The sequence below is a fragment of the Podarcis melisellensis genome (genome assembly GCF_964234715.1).
Source record: "Podarcis melisellensis genome assembly, chromosome: 10".
Classification (NCBI taxonomy): Eukaryota; Metazoa; Chordata; class Lepidosauria; order Squamata; family Lacertidae; genus Podarcis; species Podarcis melisellensis.
Window position 1 is genome coordinate 57,399,794 of NC_138542.1, and position 16,615 is coordinate 57,416,408.

The 16,615-nt window shown below is 43.2% G+C and overlaps 1 protein-coding gene across 8 annotated transcripts in view; it reads left to right on the forward strand.

Moving 5' to 3' along the window:
• IQSEC3 (IQ motif and Sec7 domain ArfGEF 3) overlaps positions 1 to 14,852 on the forward strand; it is a 133,745-nt gene extending 118,893 nt beyond the window's left edge. For 2 of the 8 annotated variants that reach the window (XM_081926801.1, XM_081926807.1), the window contains 6 exons: positions 2,222 to 2,347; positions 4,848 to 4,947; positions 7,150 to 7,356; positions 8,841 to 8,933; positions 10,236 to 10,279; positions 12,696 to 14,852. In XM_081926801.1, the coding sequence (XP_081782927.1) occupies positions 2,222 to 2,347; positions 4,848 to 4,947; positions 7,150 to 7,356; positions 8,841 to 8,933; positions 10,236 to 10,279; positions 12,696 to 13,133 (1,008 nt within the window). In that variant the 3' untranslated portion in view covers positions 13,134 to 14,852. Of the gene's footprint in view, positions 1 to 2,221; positions 2,348 to 4,847; positions 4,948 to 7,149; positions 7,357 to 8,840; positions 8,934 to 10,235; positions 10,280 to 10,362; positions 12,545 to 12,695 lie in introns of those variants that run through there. The other 6 variants (XM_081926804.1, XM_081926805.1, XM_081926806.1 and 3 more) reach the window with 6 other exon arrangements.
• Positions 14,853 to 16,615: the final 1,763 nt, after the last annotated feature.

Genomic DNA, 16,615 nt, shown 5'->3' on the forward strand with positions numbered 1-16,615 from the left:
GTTTGCTTCACGGTTACTTTTTCCTTATGAAGCTGCCTTGTGCCAGGTAAGACCATTTGTCCTGTTGGCCCAGTATTGTCCTTCTCGGGAATGGGGAACCAGTTAGACTCCATCAGCTCCCACCAGTCCTAGCCAGCATGTCAAGGATTGTGGCAGATAAAGTCTAAACAGCGTCTGGAAGGCCAGAGATACAAACCGCTGCTTCGCACTGAACTGGCAAGGCCTCTTCATACAGAGTCTCAGGATGAAGTCTTTCCCATCACATTCTGCTTGTGATCTTTTTAACTAGAGATGTCAGGGGTTGAACTAGGGCCCTTCTGCATTCGAAGCATGTGCTGTTCTGCCACTGAATTATATGATTAGCCTTCTCTTTCTGACTTACGTTTTCCTTTAATGTGCCCATCTCCTCTTTTCTTTCTCTGCAGTGTTCTCTGATCTCATTTATAATTATTATTATTTTTTGCATCGTTATTTCTTTATTTTGTTTGCCCTTGAAAATGGTCTTGAGTATGTCTGTCTGATTTTCCGGGCAGCAATCGTTTTTGCAGACCCTGCCTGCCTTGTAACCTGGAAGCCAAGTCCGTAGGTAGGCACAAAAGGCTGAAGGTGTCTCAGGGCCCATCTGTGTGTACAGAGACCACATGTGCCTGGGGTATACGGTGGTGGGTTCTGCAAAGAGCCTTTTAGTAGGTGTGGGGCATTCAGTTCACTTTTAATTTTAACAAGAGCCTACCTAAATCACACTTCCCAAAATAATGCACAAACCAACATCTTTTGTTAACTGCACTTCTCCAAATTTTGCAGTGTGGTTCTCCAACCTGAATAACGTGTAAAGAAATGGGAATGTTTGGGGCGGCGGGGGGGGGGGAGTGTGTGTAAATATGCATTTATTAGTAAAAATAGCATTTGAAGTTACATTGTTTTAGGGACAATTGTTTCATACTAGGCCAAATGCATACAGAAATTTATCAGTTAGAAGAAACACACATTAAAATGCTGACAATTTTTTGTAAGGACTTTTTTTCCCCTTAAAAAAAATTCAGGCTAATGAGGAAATAGGGAGAACCGAGCTTAAAACTGAAACAAAATGAGAAATTGAGAGAAGCTGGAATGGACAGATTTGTCTACCCCTTCCTGGGAGAATCACTGTGTAGATATTCCTGTGACGATCCAGCTGTTCTCCCTCTGATTTCTAAGCCATGAGAGGTAATTAGTTAGTTAGTCCTCCTCGCCCCTACTGAAATTAAGCTTCAGTACATGTAACTGCATTTTACATATACATTATGCCCCCCCCTTTTCCTGTCTCTCTCCTCTCCCTGTCCTCACTCTTTTGTTTTCCTTTCATCACAATTTAGACCATAAACTCCTTGAAGCAGAGGCCTGTCCTTTTTTGCTTATGTTATTCTGCAAAGTGCCATCTGCAGTGACAGCCCTGTATAAATCACTCCCTCTAATAGTGAACTCAGGTGGTGAGTGCCAATAAGACTGGAGCCAAAATGGGGCCACTGAGAAACAGAAACAAGAAGGTAGCGGTATGCTTGGAAGGACTCTGAGGTTTCCAGAAGCAGAAAAATACATTTTAAAACGAACAAACTTCTAAACAGTCCGCAGAGGACTACGTGTGCTCAGTAATCATAGGACATGTGAGTCTTCCGGAAGAGAAAAATGGAAAACCTAGCAGTGGAGAGTCGAATGGCCTGCTGGGAGAAAATGGCTGGGAGGAACTCAGGACAGGAAATGCTCCTTTAATGAGGGAAGATGAACCCTGAAACACTTTGTTGCTGATTCCACTTGTGATCCATAACAATCAACATTGCCATTTCAGTTTCTATTTGCTTCTCTGCTGTCATGGGGGCTTAAAAACTTGCTTTCCCTTCTCCCTCCAAGAAAAGGACCACACTTAGCAGACTTTGCATCACAGGCCCTATTATATTTTTGTGCTCATGCAAGCACCAAGGTCTTCCAATTCCACCAGGTGTAGCGAGATACTGCAGATCAGGGAAAGTCTTGAAATGAATGAACTCTGCCTGCCATAATTGTGAGAGGCTGCTCTGGTACATTCAGTGCCATTACAGAGCAGAAAATGTCCTGATGAGAACAGGCTGCAGATGGTGGTGGGGCAAAGCCATTGCAAAGGCTTGCTTGAAGTCATTTAACATGCAGTTCTTTGGGGTTGGCGGATAAGGAAGGGGACTGTTTCCACTCCATCTCTGTCTTCCAGGTCCTCTCAGTGCCACATCGCCGGTTAGTTTGCTGCAGCCGACTATACGAAGTGACAGACGTGAACAAAGTACAGAAGCAAGCTGCTCACCAGAGGGAGGTCTTCCTCTTCAATGATTTGCTGGTGGTGAGTGGCCTTTGGCCTTGAGAATCACAGCATCGCAAAGGGACTTAGAGCCAGTGTTCAGGAAAAGCACAGGACACGAGACTCCCCTAGGACTTCCAGGTTGGATTTTATGTGAGGCGTTGCATTCTCCCTTACGAAACTCCCTTCTATGTAGAAAGGTAGCAATCAGGGAGAAGGTGCTTAGATACCTTTTTATCTGTGATATGCTGGTTTTTCGTGGGTAGGAGGTTTGTTCTGCTGGTTGTTCTTTTGCTCAAGGAAGCATTCGGTCATGAAATCACCTACCTGCCTTCTAAACACTGCAACAAATGTGTTGTTGTTGTTGCTGTATGTATGTATATGTATGTATTTGTGCAGATAGATGATGATAGATAGATAGATGATAGATAGATAGATAGATAGATAGATAGATAGATAGATAGATGATAGATAGATAGATGATAGATAGATAGATAGATAGATAGATAGATAGATAGATAGATAGATAGATGATAGGTAGATGATAGATAGATGATAGATAGAGGATTGATAGATAGATCGATAGATGAAAGATAGATAGATGATAGATAGATGATAGAAGATAGATAGATAGATAGATAGATAGATAGATGATAGATAGATGATAGATAGATAGATAGATAGATAGATAGATAGATAAATGATAGATAGATGATAGATAGATAGATAGATAGATAGATATAAAAATCAGTCTTTAATGCCACCTTTTACTATGCCCCACCATGACTCAAAGATTACAATTACAGCACCAGCAGAGATAAGACAACAAAATGAAATACAGCCTTAAAACAGCAATGGATTTGACACTTTCTAAGATGAATTAGCAGAGTCTTAGCTTGCTATATAAGTTCCATCTCTAAGCGAATGTTCCTCAGGAAGGAGCCCCATAGTCTAGGTGCATGACTGAGAGACCACAGCCTCCCAATACACATCACACAGTGGGTGGGGCAGAAACAGAGGCTTTGAAGATGATCTTATTGAGCGGACAGGTTTATATGGGAGAAAGAACTCACAGAATAATACAATTGCAGAATTGGAAGGGACTTTGAGGATCATCTAGTCCAACCCCCTGCAATACAGGAAATACGCAGTTCTCCCATATGGGGATCAAACCTGCAACCTTGGCATTATCAGCACCATGCTGTAACCAGCTGAGCTGTGCTACAGACCATCTCATGCTTTAACACTGAAAACAAGCAACTTGCACGGAGCCCAAAACTGAGTTAGGAACCATGGAACTGAAGTTGTATGCTCTATGTGTGCACTTAGTATACTTGCAGCTACCTGCCGAATCAATTGCCAATTATTCATGGAAACAAAGGGGCAGGTATGGACTATCTGCGTCTGTACACTTTTGCAAAGTGCAAGCAATAACTCAAGAGAATCCGGTTTCATGTTTCCCTGCATAGTGAAAGGAAAAGTCACATCTCCATCTTAATCCATTCTACTTTGTTTCACAGGAGCTCAGTGAAACTGATAAGTTAAAATCTCTGTGAATCTGACAAGGTTGATTTGACAGGACTCCCTGGAGAGTAGAAAAAGAAACACCAAAGCATATTTCTCACTAAATTTTCTATGCTGTACATTCTGGTGACAGTTATCAGATTTTTTAAAACGGTGCCGTTTATTTGAGCCAAACTGGACTTGATGCAGTTAGCAATTGCACGGCATGCTTCAAACAAGCAAATAGCAGGTAAAGGGGGCATGATCCAGAACGTGATCATGATGGGGGCTTTAACCCCTTGCTGCCTTCTGTCCTGATCCAGCCCCTTCAAAGATAGGTGTTGTCCCTGCAACCACTTAAAGCTTGAAACAGTCTCTCACATGTTCTTCTAGTATGGATTTTTTCAAGGGGTTAGGGAATGAATGAATCATGTATCCCCTTACAAGACACTTTCATGGGCAATCCATTGTTCACCCTTCTGCACACAAATAAATTAAACCCGGGGTTCTTTCCAGGCTGACTCTAGTTTAGAGTGGGATTCAATCACATGCTGGATAATTTGGGTGGTGTAATTGCAGTTGATTCCCCGAAAGATCAGGATTTATGCGGTAAGGAAAGTGGTGGAAAAAATACATCTCCGAAAACAAATTAGAATGGATTCTCATGGAGCTCTTTAAGCAGAGGCTTGACAACCATATGTCAGGAGTGCTCTGATGGTGTTTCCTGCTTGGCAGGGGGTTGGACTCGATGGCCCTTGTGGTCTCTTCCAACTCTATGATTCTATGATTCATTAAACAGCCAGCCATCATCTGTGCAAATGTATCGGAATGAATGCCTAGTAAGCAGGTTTTCTGTAAGTGCCCTGGAATTATGACCACAGAGGACAAATGCTGTAGCTGAGAGTAACTCCCAAGTGTCTTTCCATGAGGTCACTGTGAGGGAACAAAACTTAGGGGTAGTATTCAACTATGTTTTACTCAGGGACGGCCTTTGCTGTTGCATCTGAAAAGCTCTCTTCATTTCTCTGTCCTCAAACAGATTCTCAAGCTTTGCCCCAAGAAGAAAAGCTCTTCAACGTACACATTTTGCAAGTCAGTCGGCCTGTTAGGAATGCAGTTCCATCTCTTTGAGAATGAATGTAAGTTTGTCACAGTTTTGGTCACTCGCCAGATGACATTGGAGGACAAGATTTATAGTGTGAATTTTTATACAGCGGTAGTAGTTTGATGCCTTGGGCTGGAAAAATGCGTAGCCTTTTGCTTAATGAGAGAGTGGTTTGAAGTGACAATTTCAGTTTCCACCTGTTACCCATAACCTCTATATTTTGGCACCATGCAGTATTTGTGCAGGCACCTAAGATGTAAAAAAACCCCACAAGCTTTTAAAGGGGAGAGGATTTTCCCATTGTGCATTGCAGAGGAATGGAGCATGACTTGAAAGGATCTTGTTGCTTTGACCTTGGTGCTATTTTATTTTTTAAAAAAATGAGGTACAGGTAGTCATATAAAAGTATTATGGGTGCCAGCACAAAATGGCTGCCATTGCAGGAAAGTAAGCAGTGCCGATACTGTGTACAAGTGAGTACTGTCACACAAAAAAGTCCTGGTGTTTCTTATATCTATATGGCTAGTTTCGTTGGCTGAAAACCAAATTTCTAAACTTTAAATTGCTCTGGAATGTTTGCATCTATGTGACATTTATGTTTCACAGGCTTCCCACCAAATATTACCAACTTAATCTTTCTGAGGTTTATTTTAAGGAAAACTCTACCAAAATCAATAAGCTGGTACCTTGGACACCAATGAAAGTTTAATAGTAGGAATATACAATATTTGTATGTTAACAAGGTGACACATCATCAAGCCACTCCAAGGCTATCCAGGATAATTTAATCCAATACAGTGTTTTTTGTATAAAGCTTGAACAGGGTGCAAACACCTTTTAGGAACCCCACATAGAAATGATATATTATCAGCTGATATAGCAAGCCTAATTGTGCTCTTAAGCAAGTATTGGAGCATAGTTCCTTAATGTTTTTAACTGTTGTAAGCCCCTTGAGTGATGCAAATGTAACTTCACTGCTTTGTTTTAAATATGTAGCTGGCAAAAAGAGACTCATGTATGCTGCCTTTGAGAATGTATCCCCCTAAGATTTAACTTAATCTATAGAAACAGACTGTGATATATGTTATACCAGACTGATAAATGTCTCTTGTTGCAGGTTACTCACAACATTCTCTCTGCCTCTCAATTTCTCCCAGATTTTTGTGGTTCCAAATTACCTGGGTTTTGTCATCAAATGACACCCACCAATGCAAAAATGATCTGTGATCATTTTGAACTGGATTTCTGCAATTTGGCAAACACTAAGTCGTGTCAGTCAGTTGGTGCTTTTCTCAGTGTAGACTCAGCAGCAATAAACTAAGCTCCCATGCCTTCTCTTGTTTGAGCCATACGCATAAGTGAAAATATGTACTGAAATATTGTACACAATCATTTTTGACTAGGTGTTTGTTTGTACTTGGAAATACTTGGGCAGGTCGTTCCATGCACAAATCCATATCACCACCTGCATTATAGCGCTCAGATGGATGCTCCTTTTTGGTACACATGGAAATGCATATCGTCTTTCCATCCTGGGCTCTTTCTTCCATGGATGTGAGCACTTGTTCATATGCAGCACTACAGAATTCCCTCCCCCAAAAGTGTGCTATTTCAATTTGCACAGCTGCTTATTTGTGCGAGTTACTTGGAAAAATCAACTTGAACAAACTGAGGCAATATTTCATATGCATTCAAAACAAAGAAGTGCAGTTTCAAGAGTGGCCTATTGCAGACTTATAGTGCAGTCTACTCTGAAGTAAACCTGGTTAACTTGAGAGGGATGGTATAGGATTGCAGCCTTAGAACCCCAACGCCCTCATCCATAAACCAGCTGGGTCCAGATTTTTATTCCAGACCAACCAATCCTCTTGTTTAGCAGGAACAAACCTGGCAGCGTTTAGCTGTGTTTATTATTATACTAATTGGTCTCATTAGTAGGATTATGTAGAAAGCTGCCTTAATAAGTAGGTCAGGCTGCTTGTCCATCTAACTAAGGACTGTCTACTCTGACACAGGACTGTCTACTCTGACTTGGCAAGGATCTTCGTCAGAGAGGCCTTCCCCGGCTCCTGCCACATGATCCTCTTCACTGGAGATGCCAGGAATGAAACTTGGGGGATTTCTCATCTGCTTTCCCACTGAGCTATGGTCCCTTCTCAGAATGCTTCAGCCCTTTTAATGTATAGAACCCACAACACTAGTTTTATGTCTCCTCTCATCCTCCTTTTTTTTGTAGATTACCCACACGGCATCACCCTGGTGACTCCCCTTTCAGGCTCAGAGAAGAAACAGGTACTCCATTTCTGTGCTCTGGGAGCCGAGGAAATGCAGAAATTTGTGGAAGACCTAAAAGAGTCAATAGCAGAGGTGATGGAGCTAGAACAGATTCGAATTGAATGTAAGGCTCCCAGCGTGGCCCAGACTCCATGCAGTCATTCTGTCTGTATGTACATATGTCCGTGTCTTGTGTATTTTTGTGTCTGTTGTTAGCAGGGGTGCCATTTCAGATTTCAGGAATGGGGCAGGCGTCCCAACAAGGTTTAACGGTCCTCTCTTGAATACGTGCAAATTTAAATAAAAATGAATTTAGTCAATATTAACTAAAAATGAAGATATTCAATATTAAATGGAAATGCAAAAGCTGGTGTATTTCTGAATATTTTAAAATATTGTTTATGCTACAAAATAATTATAAAAATGTTATCAATACTGGATTATCAGACATCATTCTTTGCAAGTAATGAGATTCATGCCTTTGGCATGTGCATCTAGGGCAAGCCACGCTTAATTTTTTTGCAGCATTAATTTCTCAGCATTAGAACTGGCGAGTTTGCCAGAGATAAAATGTTCCTAATGAATAACCAGAGATGGTGTAAACTATCATGGCCCCTTACTCAAAATGGCACCCTTGGTTGTGGAGCTGGATGAGGGTGGAGGGCTGGCTGTATCTTCTTGGGGTGGGGGGATTTTATTAGAAAGTGAGTGTATAAACTGGATTGTTCTGTCTGATGCTGATATGTGAGTACAATAAGCCACATAATGTGGACAAAAATGCACACATTAGGGTAAAGGGTTTCTAAAATGCATATATTAGTGAAAGTGACATACAAAACACATTATATAAGGAAAGAGTGCTTTGCAAAAATGGTTTATTGGGCAAAATTGCATACAAAATGCATACATTCATGCTAAACTGCTGATGACTTTTCATGAGGATGTAATTCTTTCCTCCCCCCTCCCAAACTGGTGTGGAAATGTGGAAAACTGAACCTAAGTCTGGGGAAAAGATTCACTCATCCTTAGGATGAGCCATGGGAAGGGTGCAGAACAGTTGAGAATATCTTCACTTGGCCTTGATAAAACTGACAACTCCAGCATAACTTTATCCATAAAACCAGTTACAGATAGGTAGCCGTGTTGGTCTGCCATAGTCAAAAAAAAAAAAAATTCCTTCCAGTAGCACCTTAAAGACCAACTAAGTTAGTTCTTGGTATGAGCTTTCGTGTGCATGCACACTTCTTCAGTGTATCTGAAGGAGCTGTAGGAATGAATAAATGGATAGTGCTACACAAATGAATAGCTGAGAACTCCAGGATGCAGAGCTTCATTGCCTTGTCATTCCATTCAGGCCAAATAAATGTTTTTGAATATGTTCATTGTGCATAATTTTTACTGGTTGTAGAATTTGTGTTTCCTTGGCACAGGATGTAGATTCCAGGGCTAAAATGTTTAATATTTGTAAAGCACAGAATAGACACGTCCGTTGTGTGTGTGCATGCATGAATACACTTTCTCTAACCATTATTTCTCTGCTTGTCTCCTGTTGCTTCCACTTCCATATCTTCCTGTCTTTCTCTTTTTCTGCTCTACTTTTTAGTTCTGTCTCCATTCTCTCTTTAAAAAAAATGTTCTTTCCATGTATCTCAGGGGAGCTGGAGAAGCAACATGGGACAAAGAACCTTTCCTTAAAGTCCAATGGAGCTCAGATGGAAATACAGTCCAAGCAAGGATCTCCAACAGGTTAGTCTGCTTCTCTGGGTTCTTCTTCACTTCTCCCTGAAGCTTAGCTAATCCTCTGAGACTTGGCATGCAGAAATAGGGAGGACAAAATGTCTTCAAGTCTCTTTGAACCTCCAGAATGGATCCTTGAAGCATGCTAAAGTTGTTTGCTTTTTTTTAAAAAAAAATAAGTTATGGTATTTTCCAAAGAATACATTCCATGAGGTCACACTCTTATTATTTCTCTTGCTATATGTTTCTCCATAGTGGGTAGTTCTCCAAATCCGAAATCTGACCTGGAAGATCTTTTAGCTGCCTGTTAGTCTGGAAACTCTGCAGCTACAGACTTCATGCTGATACATGTTGATTGGAAAGCACTGTATACATTGAACTGGAGTTGGCCCAGCAATAGACTGTGTAAGCACAGTCTCTGAGATACTCAGCTGGGTGGCCCAACATGTTTTGCTATCTGAGCTGGAATAGCAAATAAGAAAATCCAACGTGTGTCTTCCCCTATGACTAAAATTAAAATAATAAGACATTAAACAACTAAACAATTTTCATGACACACCAAACTGGCTGCCTGAGGTGGCTATCTCTTTGTGCCTAATGGCAGGGACAGGCTAGTCACACAAGTCTAACTTCTGGTTTCATTATGCCGAAATGGCCAAAGTGAGTTATGTGACTCTTGTTCAGGAAGGAGCAAAGAAGAGAAAATGTTTGTTGTATGAGAGCTATAGGGGTAAATGCCTCTTCCGGTCCTTCTTGTGGTGCCACAAGCTTCGATGAAACTAAGCAGATCAGCGTGGGGCAAAAAATGTGAAGACATTTCAACAGTGTGGTAGCATATTTCCAGAATGAGATTTCAGTTTTGGTACCCATCCTTCCACTCAGTAGCTAGCTGGGAGAGGAAGGACAGACAGATGCAGAATGTATAGGATATTGAACAGTGTTCAAGAATGTTTTGGGTTTAGAAACTGCTGACCTAAGCAACTCATTCGCCAGATGCCATCTTTGTGCTCTTTTTGGTGTCAGGAGAAGAGCCTTTTGCTCATCCAGACCTTCTAAAAAACTTGTGCAGTCTGGACCTCTCAGTTCTAAAATCTATTCTTTAATTGTGGGGTTAGAGTTTTTGTTTCCTTGCTGTATTTATGCTACTTTTGATTTGTTTCATTGATTTTAAATTGTTTTTACGCTTATTAATGGTAAACCACCCAGAGAACTTTATGTTATTGGGCAACATGCAAACATTGTAAATAAACAAGTAAATAAATAAATATTGCATTTCATCACTGAGGAAGGGGGTCTCTTTTATTTTCAAAGCCAAAAGAGATTTGGGAGAGAAGGTTCCGGACAGCACAGTGGAGGTAAGTAGAACACACAGCAGCTGAGGTAAGTAATTCTCCCTCAGTTCAGCTCTTCTTACATTCTCTGTTGTTTCTTTTCTCAGGTTTTAATCAATGCCTCCCCTGCCAGACTGACAATTTTACCAATTTCCAGAGATACAATAAAAAGTTACTGCTAGGACGGGTAATACAACTTTCAAATCCAGATTAAACTTCAAAGCATTTTTTTTCAAGCCGTTTCAGTAACTGTTAACACATCCTTCATGGAGCGAGCGCCCGAACTCTGGAGACTAACCTGCTCCTTCCTCATCCCCACCCAACACACTTTCAGGAGAAATCAGAGACACAGCTGAGGTGAACTCTGCTGGCAGGCCACCGCCATCGCAGGAACCCCCACTAAAACTCACTGCTATGACCTTTCCCTCATAGCTTCTTCTGCCCTAGACACTGGGCCCTCGTCACAGGCTTCATATATTGAAAGCATAGACCAAACATTTCCCATATTCACTGGGACTCTTCTTAGGTTGAAAGCTTAGACCAATCGTTTCCAAATTTGGGGAGGGTTGTTGGAGGAACTTTCTTGCCTGTCCTTATTTGGGACCAAGGACTCTGTTGTAGGAGTCTTTCTGTGGATCTCAGCTCACCAAGAAAGCTGTCACCTGGGAGAGATATCCAGAATATTTCGTTTGCCCCAGCTTTGTCCTTTCCCAAGCCTCTTTCACCAAGTAGATAGCTCCATCTCCCTTGCCATAGGGGCAGGAGCTGCAGTTCTTCGCAAACAAGCATTTCCTCAATCAGCCTCCATTTCCAGCTCCAACTCTTTCTTGCTGATTAGGCCTCTTTCCACAGAGGCCATTTTACACCCACGCCCCAGCTTTCTGTTCCACGGCCTGGGAAAAACCCAGCTGCCACAGGCATAATTCCTCAGACCCAGTTCATGCTGGTTTCAGAAACCCAATTTCATTACCCTGATGACATTCCTGCTGCTGGGGAGGAGGGACGGGCATCTCCACGGCCTCATATACAGCTGTTGGGCCTGCAAACATTTCTCCATAAAGGGTTTTCAGTTCAGGGATGCAAAATTCCAAGGAGACAGTTCACAAATATATGTTCCTTCAGGTGATTCCAGAATCAGGCAGACAGGGCCCCAGATCTGTCCATCATGGAAGAGACCCTTCTCTTCCCATTCCTAGTTTCCCCCTCCTCCTCTCCTGGGGAGCTGTGTCCTTCTGAAACTCTTTATTCTAGGAGTTCTCCCCCTTGTACCATAAATAGCCCTTTCCATAGGGAGCCCAGTTCCAGCCTAGTTCCTGCTTTCAATCTAATGTTGGGAAACCCTGTGGGCTTTCTCTTCAAAGACACTTCAAGCCCTTCTTCCTCCCCTCTCCCTCTTCTTCCTCCTCTGCAGAAGTGAGCATCTCCATTTTCTCTGAGACTACCTGATCTGCTGCCATTCCATCAGATTTCTTTTCTTTTCTTTTTTTAACCATTGTACAAGCTAGATGGGTACTTTTTTCCTTTTCCTTTTTGGCGTGTGTAAAACCATTTCCTTTCACTTGCAAACCATCGAGTGGATCAGAGCGAGCTGCAAATTTGCTGAAATATGTCAGATTTCTGCTTTTTTTCTCTCTCGTCCCTGTTCCTTTTTTTAATTTTCTCCTTTTGTAAACAGATTAGTGAGTCATGTGTGCACCTTCCTGCTTGGAAAGACAGGAGCTGGGAAGAGCTCAAGTCTTTCTCTGAGCATCAGCAAATCTCATTTTTTTTCCTCCTTGCAAAGATGTGCAACCTCAATTATCCTCCCCTCTTTCTGCCTCGTTGGCCCATGGATTGCATCATGATTCAGGGTTTCGTAGGAACTCTGCTTGCAGAACAGAGCTCAGTCAAAGAGGGAACTTTATAACTACAAAGCAAAAATAAGAGACTCCTTATCTCCAATTGCTTTCTTTCTCTTAAGTACCATAACAACAGGAAAAAAGGGAAAAGGGGGATGTAATTGACAAAAAGAATAACCTAAGCAATAAGGCTGTTCTTCCTGGAATAAGAGGCAGTTGGGGCCAGGCCATTAGCAGCCTTCATTTTGTAAAGTTAAAATCTCTCCCTGACCTGCTCAAAGTGCCACAATTTGATTGCATTTGCTCAATCTGGATAGTTGAGGTTGTGCTGTATGTGGAAACAGCATCACCGCCTTTGCTGTAATGGGGATCTTTATTTTCTAGAAGGAACTTTTCAGGGGCCGTGCTTGTGGGAGGTGGGAAAGAGGGGTGGAAGGAGGACCACGTTGGGGGAGGAGGAGATTCAGGGCTGATGGTGGGGCTGTGGTTTATGGGGGGGGAGGTCCATTGATGGAGGGTGGTCGGGTAAAGGGCAGCCCATTAGCAGGAGATGGGAAGAAGTCTTGTAACATTTAATGCTTCTTTGACTGTTTCTAAACTAGGTGTCAATTCACAACAGGCTTCAAACGTACCAGCACAACTCTGTCCCGGGGCTCGAGAGTGGAATGCAGCCCAGCACGCATCCTAATATGCCGCGGGAGAGGCTGGAGACAGCATTGGTGCCCTCTTACCCTGCCTCGGCAGGGACACTTGTACAGTGCCAGCAGATTGTCAAAGTTATAGTCTTGGACAAGCCGTGCCTCGCTCGCATGGAGCCGGCCCTCAACCAGACTCTAACACGCTACGTGTCCTCTGATTCCTGCAGCTCCACCCCCTTGCGCGGTCTAGGCAGCGGGCTCCAAGGGACCCCGGTGAAAATCATCCATCAGCCCCCGCTTCCGCCGCCACCGCCGCCCTACAACCACCCGCACCAGACCTGTCCCCCCAGCTCCTTGCTTCAGAGGCGCCGGTATTCCAGCGGCTCACGCAGTCTAGTGTAGCAGCTCCACCAGCACTAGCCAAACAGCACAGACTTAACCATGGGACCCTTTTTCGGTCTTCAAAGAAAAATCTAGTTTGTGATTTATTTTTTAGTAAAACTGGAAAAAACAAAACAAGAGAGGGGGTCGGGGAAAGGTATGCGAGAAAAGCAAATGATAATAATGAAGGATAAGTAAACGACAGGTTGTGCAACAAACACGCCGTTATGGGACTTAAGTTGGTTATCATATCTCCTGGAATGATTGATTCTGTTTGTGAGGGGCCAACCTGTGGAAACTGCCTGAGAGTTTCTGAAGATGTTTCCTGACCAGCCTTCCATCCATTCAGCCATGTACATTTACCTCCCTTCCAACAAACATGGCGCTGTTCTGCCACTGTTTCTGCCAGGCGTTACTTGGCTTTCTTTGCTCTTTGTTTTCCATTCCATTTCCTGTCTCTCTTTCCTTACCTCTTCAGCTTCTTTGTTTTCTCACCATTGCCAGACCATTACCAGGTTTCTGACCAAAATTGACTTGAGTTCCCTTATGGGGAGAGCACTGACTTTGATAGTCCACCTTGTTGGGGCCGAGGAACCGCTGTGGCTGCTGCTGCTGCCGCCACCACTGCAGCTTGCTAAACTGGAGCTGAAAACTTGTGCCACTCATCACACTTTCTTCTCATTGCCTTTTGGGGCTGTCTTGTTCTCTCACAGCAAGCTGGTTGGAAGAGGAAAGCCAGAGAGAGAGAGAGAGAGAGAGGAAGGGAAAGTGGAATTTGGAGACTGTTGTTCCCCACCCACCTCATGCTACAGCTGAACACAAAGATGGCCTCACTTTGGAGATAAAAAAAAACCCCTTCTGCATCGTACTCAGAAAACTTTGCTGGACGCCATCAGAAATGCACCACTTGTAAATACACACCTTTATGGTTTGATGCGTATGGACCCTGCGCACTAAAGGAAGACCTGGGCAGCTCTGAGGAAGTTTGGGTGAAGGCAGAGGATAGTTCTTGAAATCTTCCTGTCATGGCCACTTTCTCAGATTGATCATCTTGACAGGCTGAGCCTTCTGCACATTTTTTTAAAATTGTGTGTGTGTTTAGTTATTTACTGTATTTATGTCCCGCTTTGCAGCCTGTAGGAGGTCTGTGAGGTATCTCATGAAACAGAACAGGGTTAATTTGGCAAAGGGAAGCCTATCCCCACCCCTCAGAAATCTCCACCACAGCCCCCCTTTATAGGCTCTCCACTAACGTTTGTGCTTCCTTCACACAGAATCTATCTTTGGTGCACAAACAATTTGCAGAACCTCAAGTGACTTTGGGCTTCGTATGACATCCCCAGGAAAGGAGGGCAAAGAAGGCATGGGAGAAGCAGGGTAGCCGCTGCACCCATCCCCCTGTCACGCCACGAGTGTCCCTGTTTTAGAGCAGATTCCAGGTTCTCCTCTCTGCTTTCATGTTTCCTTTGGCCTCCCTCTATCTCATACGTTATCCTGAATCAGCAATAGATGTTCACGCAGGCAGGGAAACACATCATACATGTTGAGTCATGCTTTGGACATTTCTGTGTGCTCGCATCGAACTTCTGACCTTAACCTGCCTTAGTGTTTCCAAGAAGATGAAAGGAAATCCTGTTTGCCGAAATGGTACGGAGGAGAGGCAAGGAGCAATTCATTATCCAAAGCCTCTTTTGTTTTGCTTTTATGAACATGTAAACAAATCATATTGTAGTGAATTAAGGGTTTGTTTATTGCTAATTATTTGTATCCCACCTTTCAGAGCAGGCTCTGATACTGTCTCACGGTAGCCAGCCATGTAAGCACAAACTCATTAACACCAGGTTGGTCCCTTCTTTGTTCTTTCCTCATCTCTTTCTCCCCCTGCCCCAAAATATGGCAAGGTGGGTGGGGAGTCCCAGAGGGAGGAGATGAAAGCAGAGCTCAGCTCCTCGCTGTTTTCAGAGATGCTGACGTGCAGAAAGATGGTATTAAAATGGGCTATGGCTGTATTTTTAGAAAAAATATCTCCCCGCGCGCAAAGATGGGGAGGGGGGAAGTAGTATTAATTAGCTTAAGGGCTTTGCTCTTGCTCACTCGTATTTCCCTGTGAGGCTTAAGAAGATCAACTTTAGGATTTGGAAATAGGGCAGAACAAGTTCTAAGTCTCTTATTTATTTATTTTTAAAGACTGTGTGCGTATGTGTGTGAGAGAGAGAAAGAAAGAGAGCTTTGGGTTTTCACTTCTCATGTGTGGCAGAAACACAGGAGTCAGCAGTTTTGATGGCAAGGCTGGAGCCCTGCTGCAGCAGAGAGGCACCCACGTAGCACCATCGAGTTAGAGCTACAGTGCGACGTTATGTCAAGAGGTTGCTTTCAGCACACTTGCTGCTTTGGGCATTATGAGGCTTATTCACATGAGGAGGGCCTGAGGAATAAGGCAATGCCTTCTATACCTGGTTTTATGGCCCAGTGGTGGTTCTTTAACACATCCAGCACATGGCATGTGTGGTGGACACAGGCTTTCAGGCCTCTTCCAGGCCTCAGCCTTGGCCCTTCTTCACAGCCTACCTTGCTGGAATCTGTCCCTGGACTCTTAACAATGCCTCTTGCTTGCCCAGATGTATGGTATAGATGCGGATAGAAATAAGTCTACCATAGAAAAGTTATATTTACATGGGTTGCTACACCAGCTTTTGCCTCGGGCCCCAACTACCACTGGCATCTAGTAGGTTGGCCAGAAGGGAATGCATCCCTCAGGGTGGAAAAGGTTCCCTGCCACTGACTTAGATCAAATGTTATCACTGAATGATGTTAAATTTAGTTTCAACTGCCTTCATATTCTTTCTGTGTGTGCGTGTGTCTTTAAAATCCCTACGTAAGAAGACCCCTGCTGGATCAGACCAAAGGCCCACCTAGACCAGCATTCTGTTTCCTCAGTGGCCAAACAAATGCCCATGGAAACTTCCAGAACATGGCTACCACAGCACTCTTTTGGTCATGTTCTCAAGCAACTGGTGTTTAGAGGCCTACTGCCTCTGATACCAGAGCTAGTGTATAGTCACCATGATTAGTAGCCTAATCCTCTGTGGATTTGTCTAATTCTCTAAAGCTGTCCAAGCTGGTGGACATGACAACTTCTTGTGGTAGCCGTTCCATTGTTCAGTTATGTACTGTGTGAAGGAGTTTTTCCTTTAGTCTGTCCTGAATTTTGCACCTTTCAGCTTCATTGGATGAGCCAAGGTTGTAGTATTATGAGAGGGAGAGAAGGATTTTCCTTCCTGCCCACTTTCTCTGAACCAAGTCATCTTTCTTGGTTGTGCTTTGTTAAGTTTTCATTTTCAAGTCAGACCAGCCCAAGATCAATTGCTGCCTGAGGTGCCTAATGCCAAAGTCAAGTCAAGTTATTTTGGTATCTGAGGCAGAAAATCCCACCAGCACCCCTCTCCTTCTCTGGCAATGAGAATTCAGCAGTAATAAATTAAGTAACTAAAGATTTTCTGCTA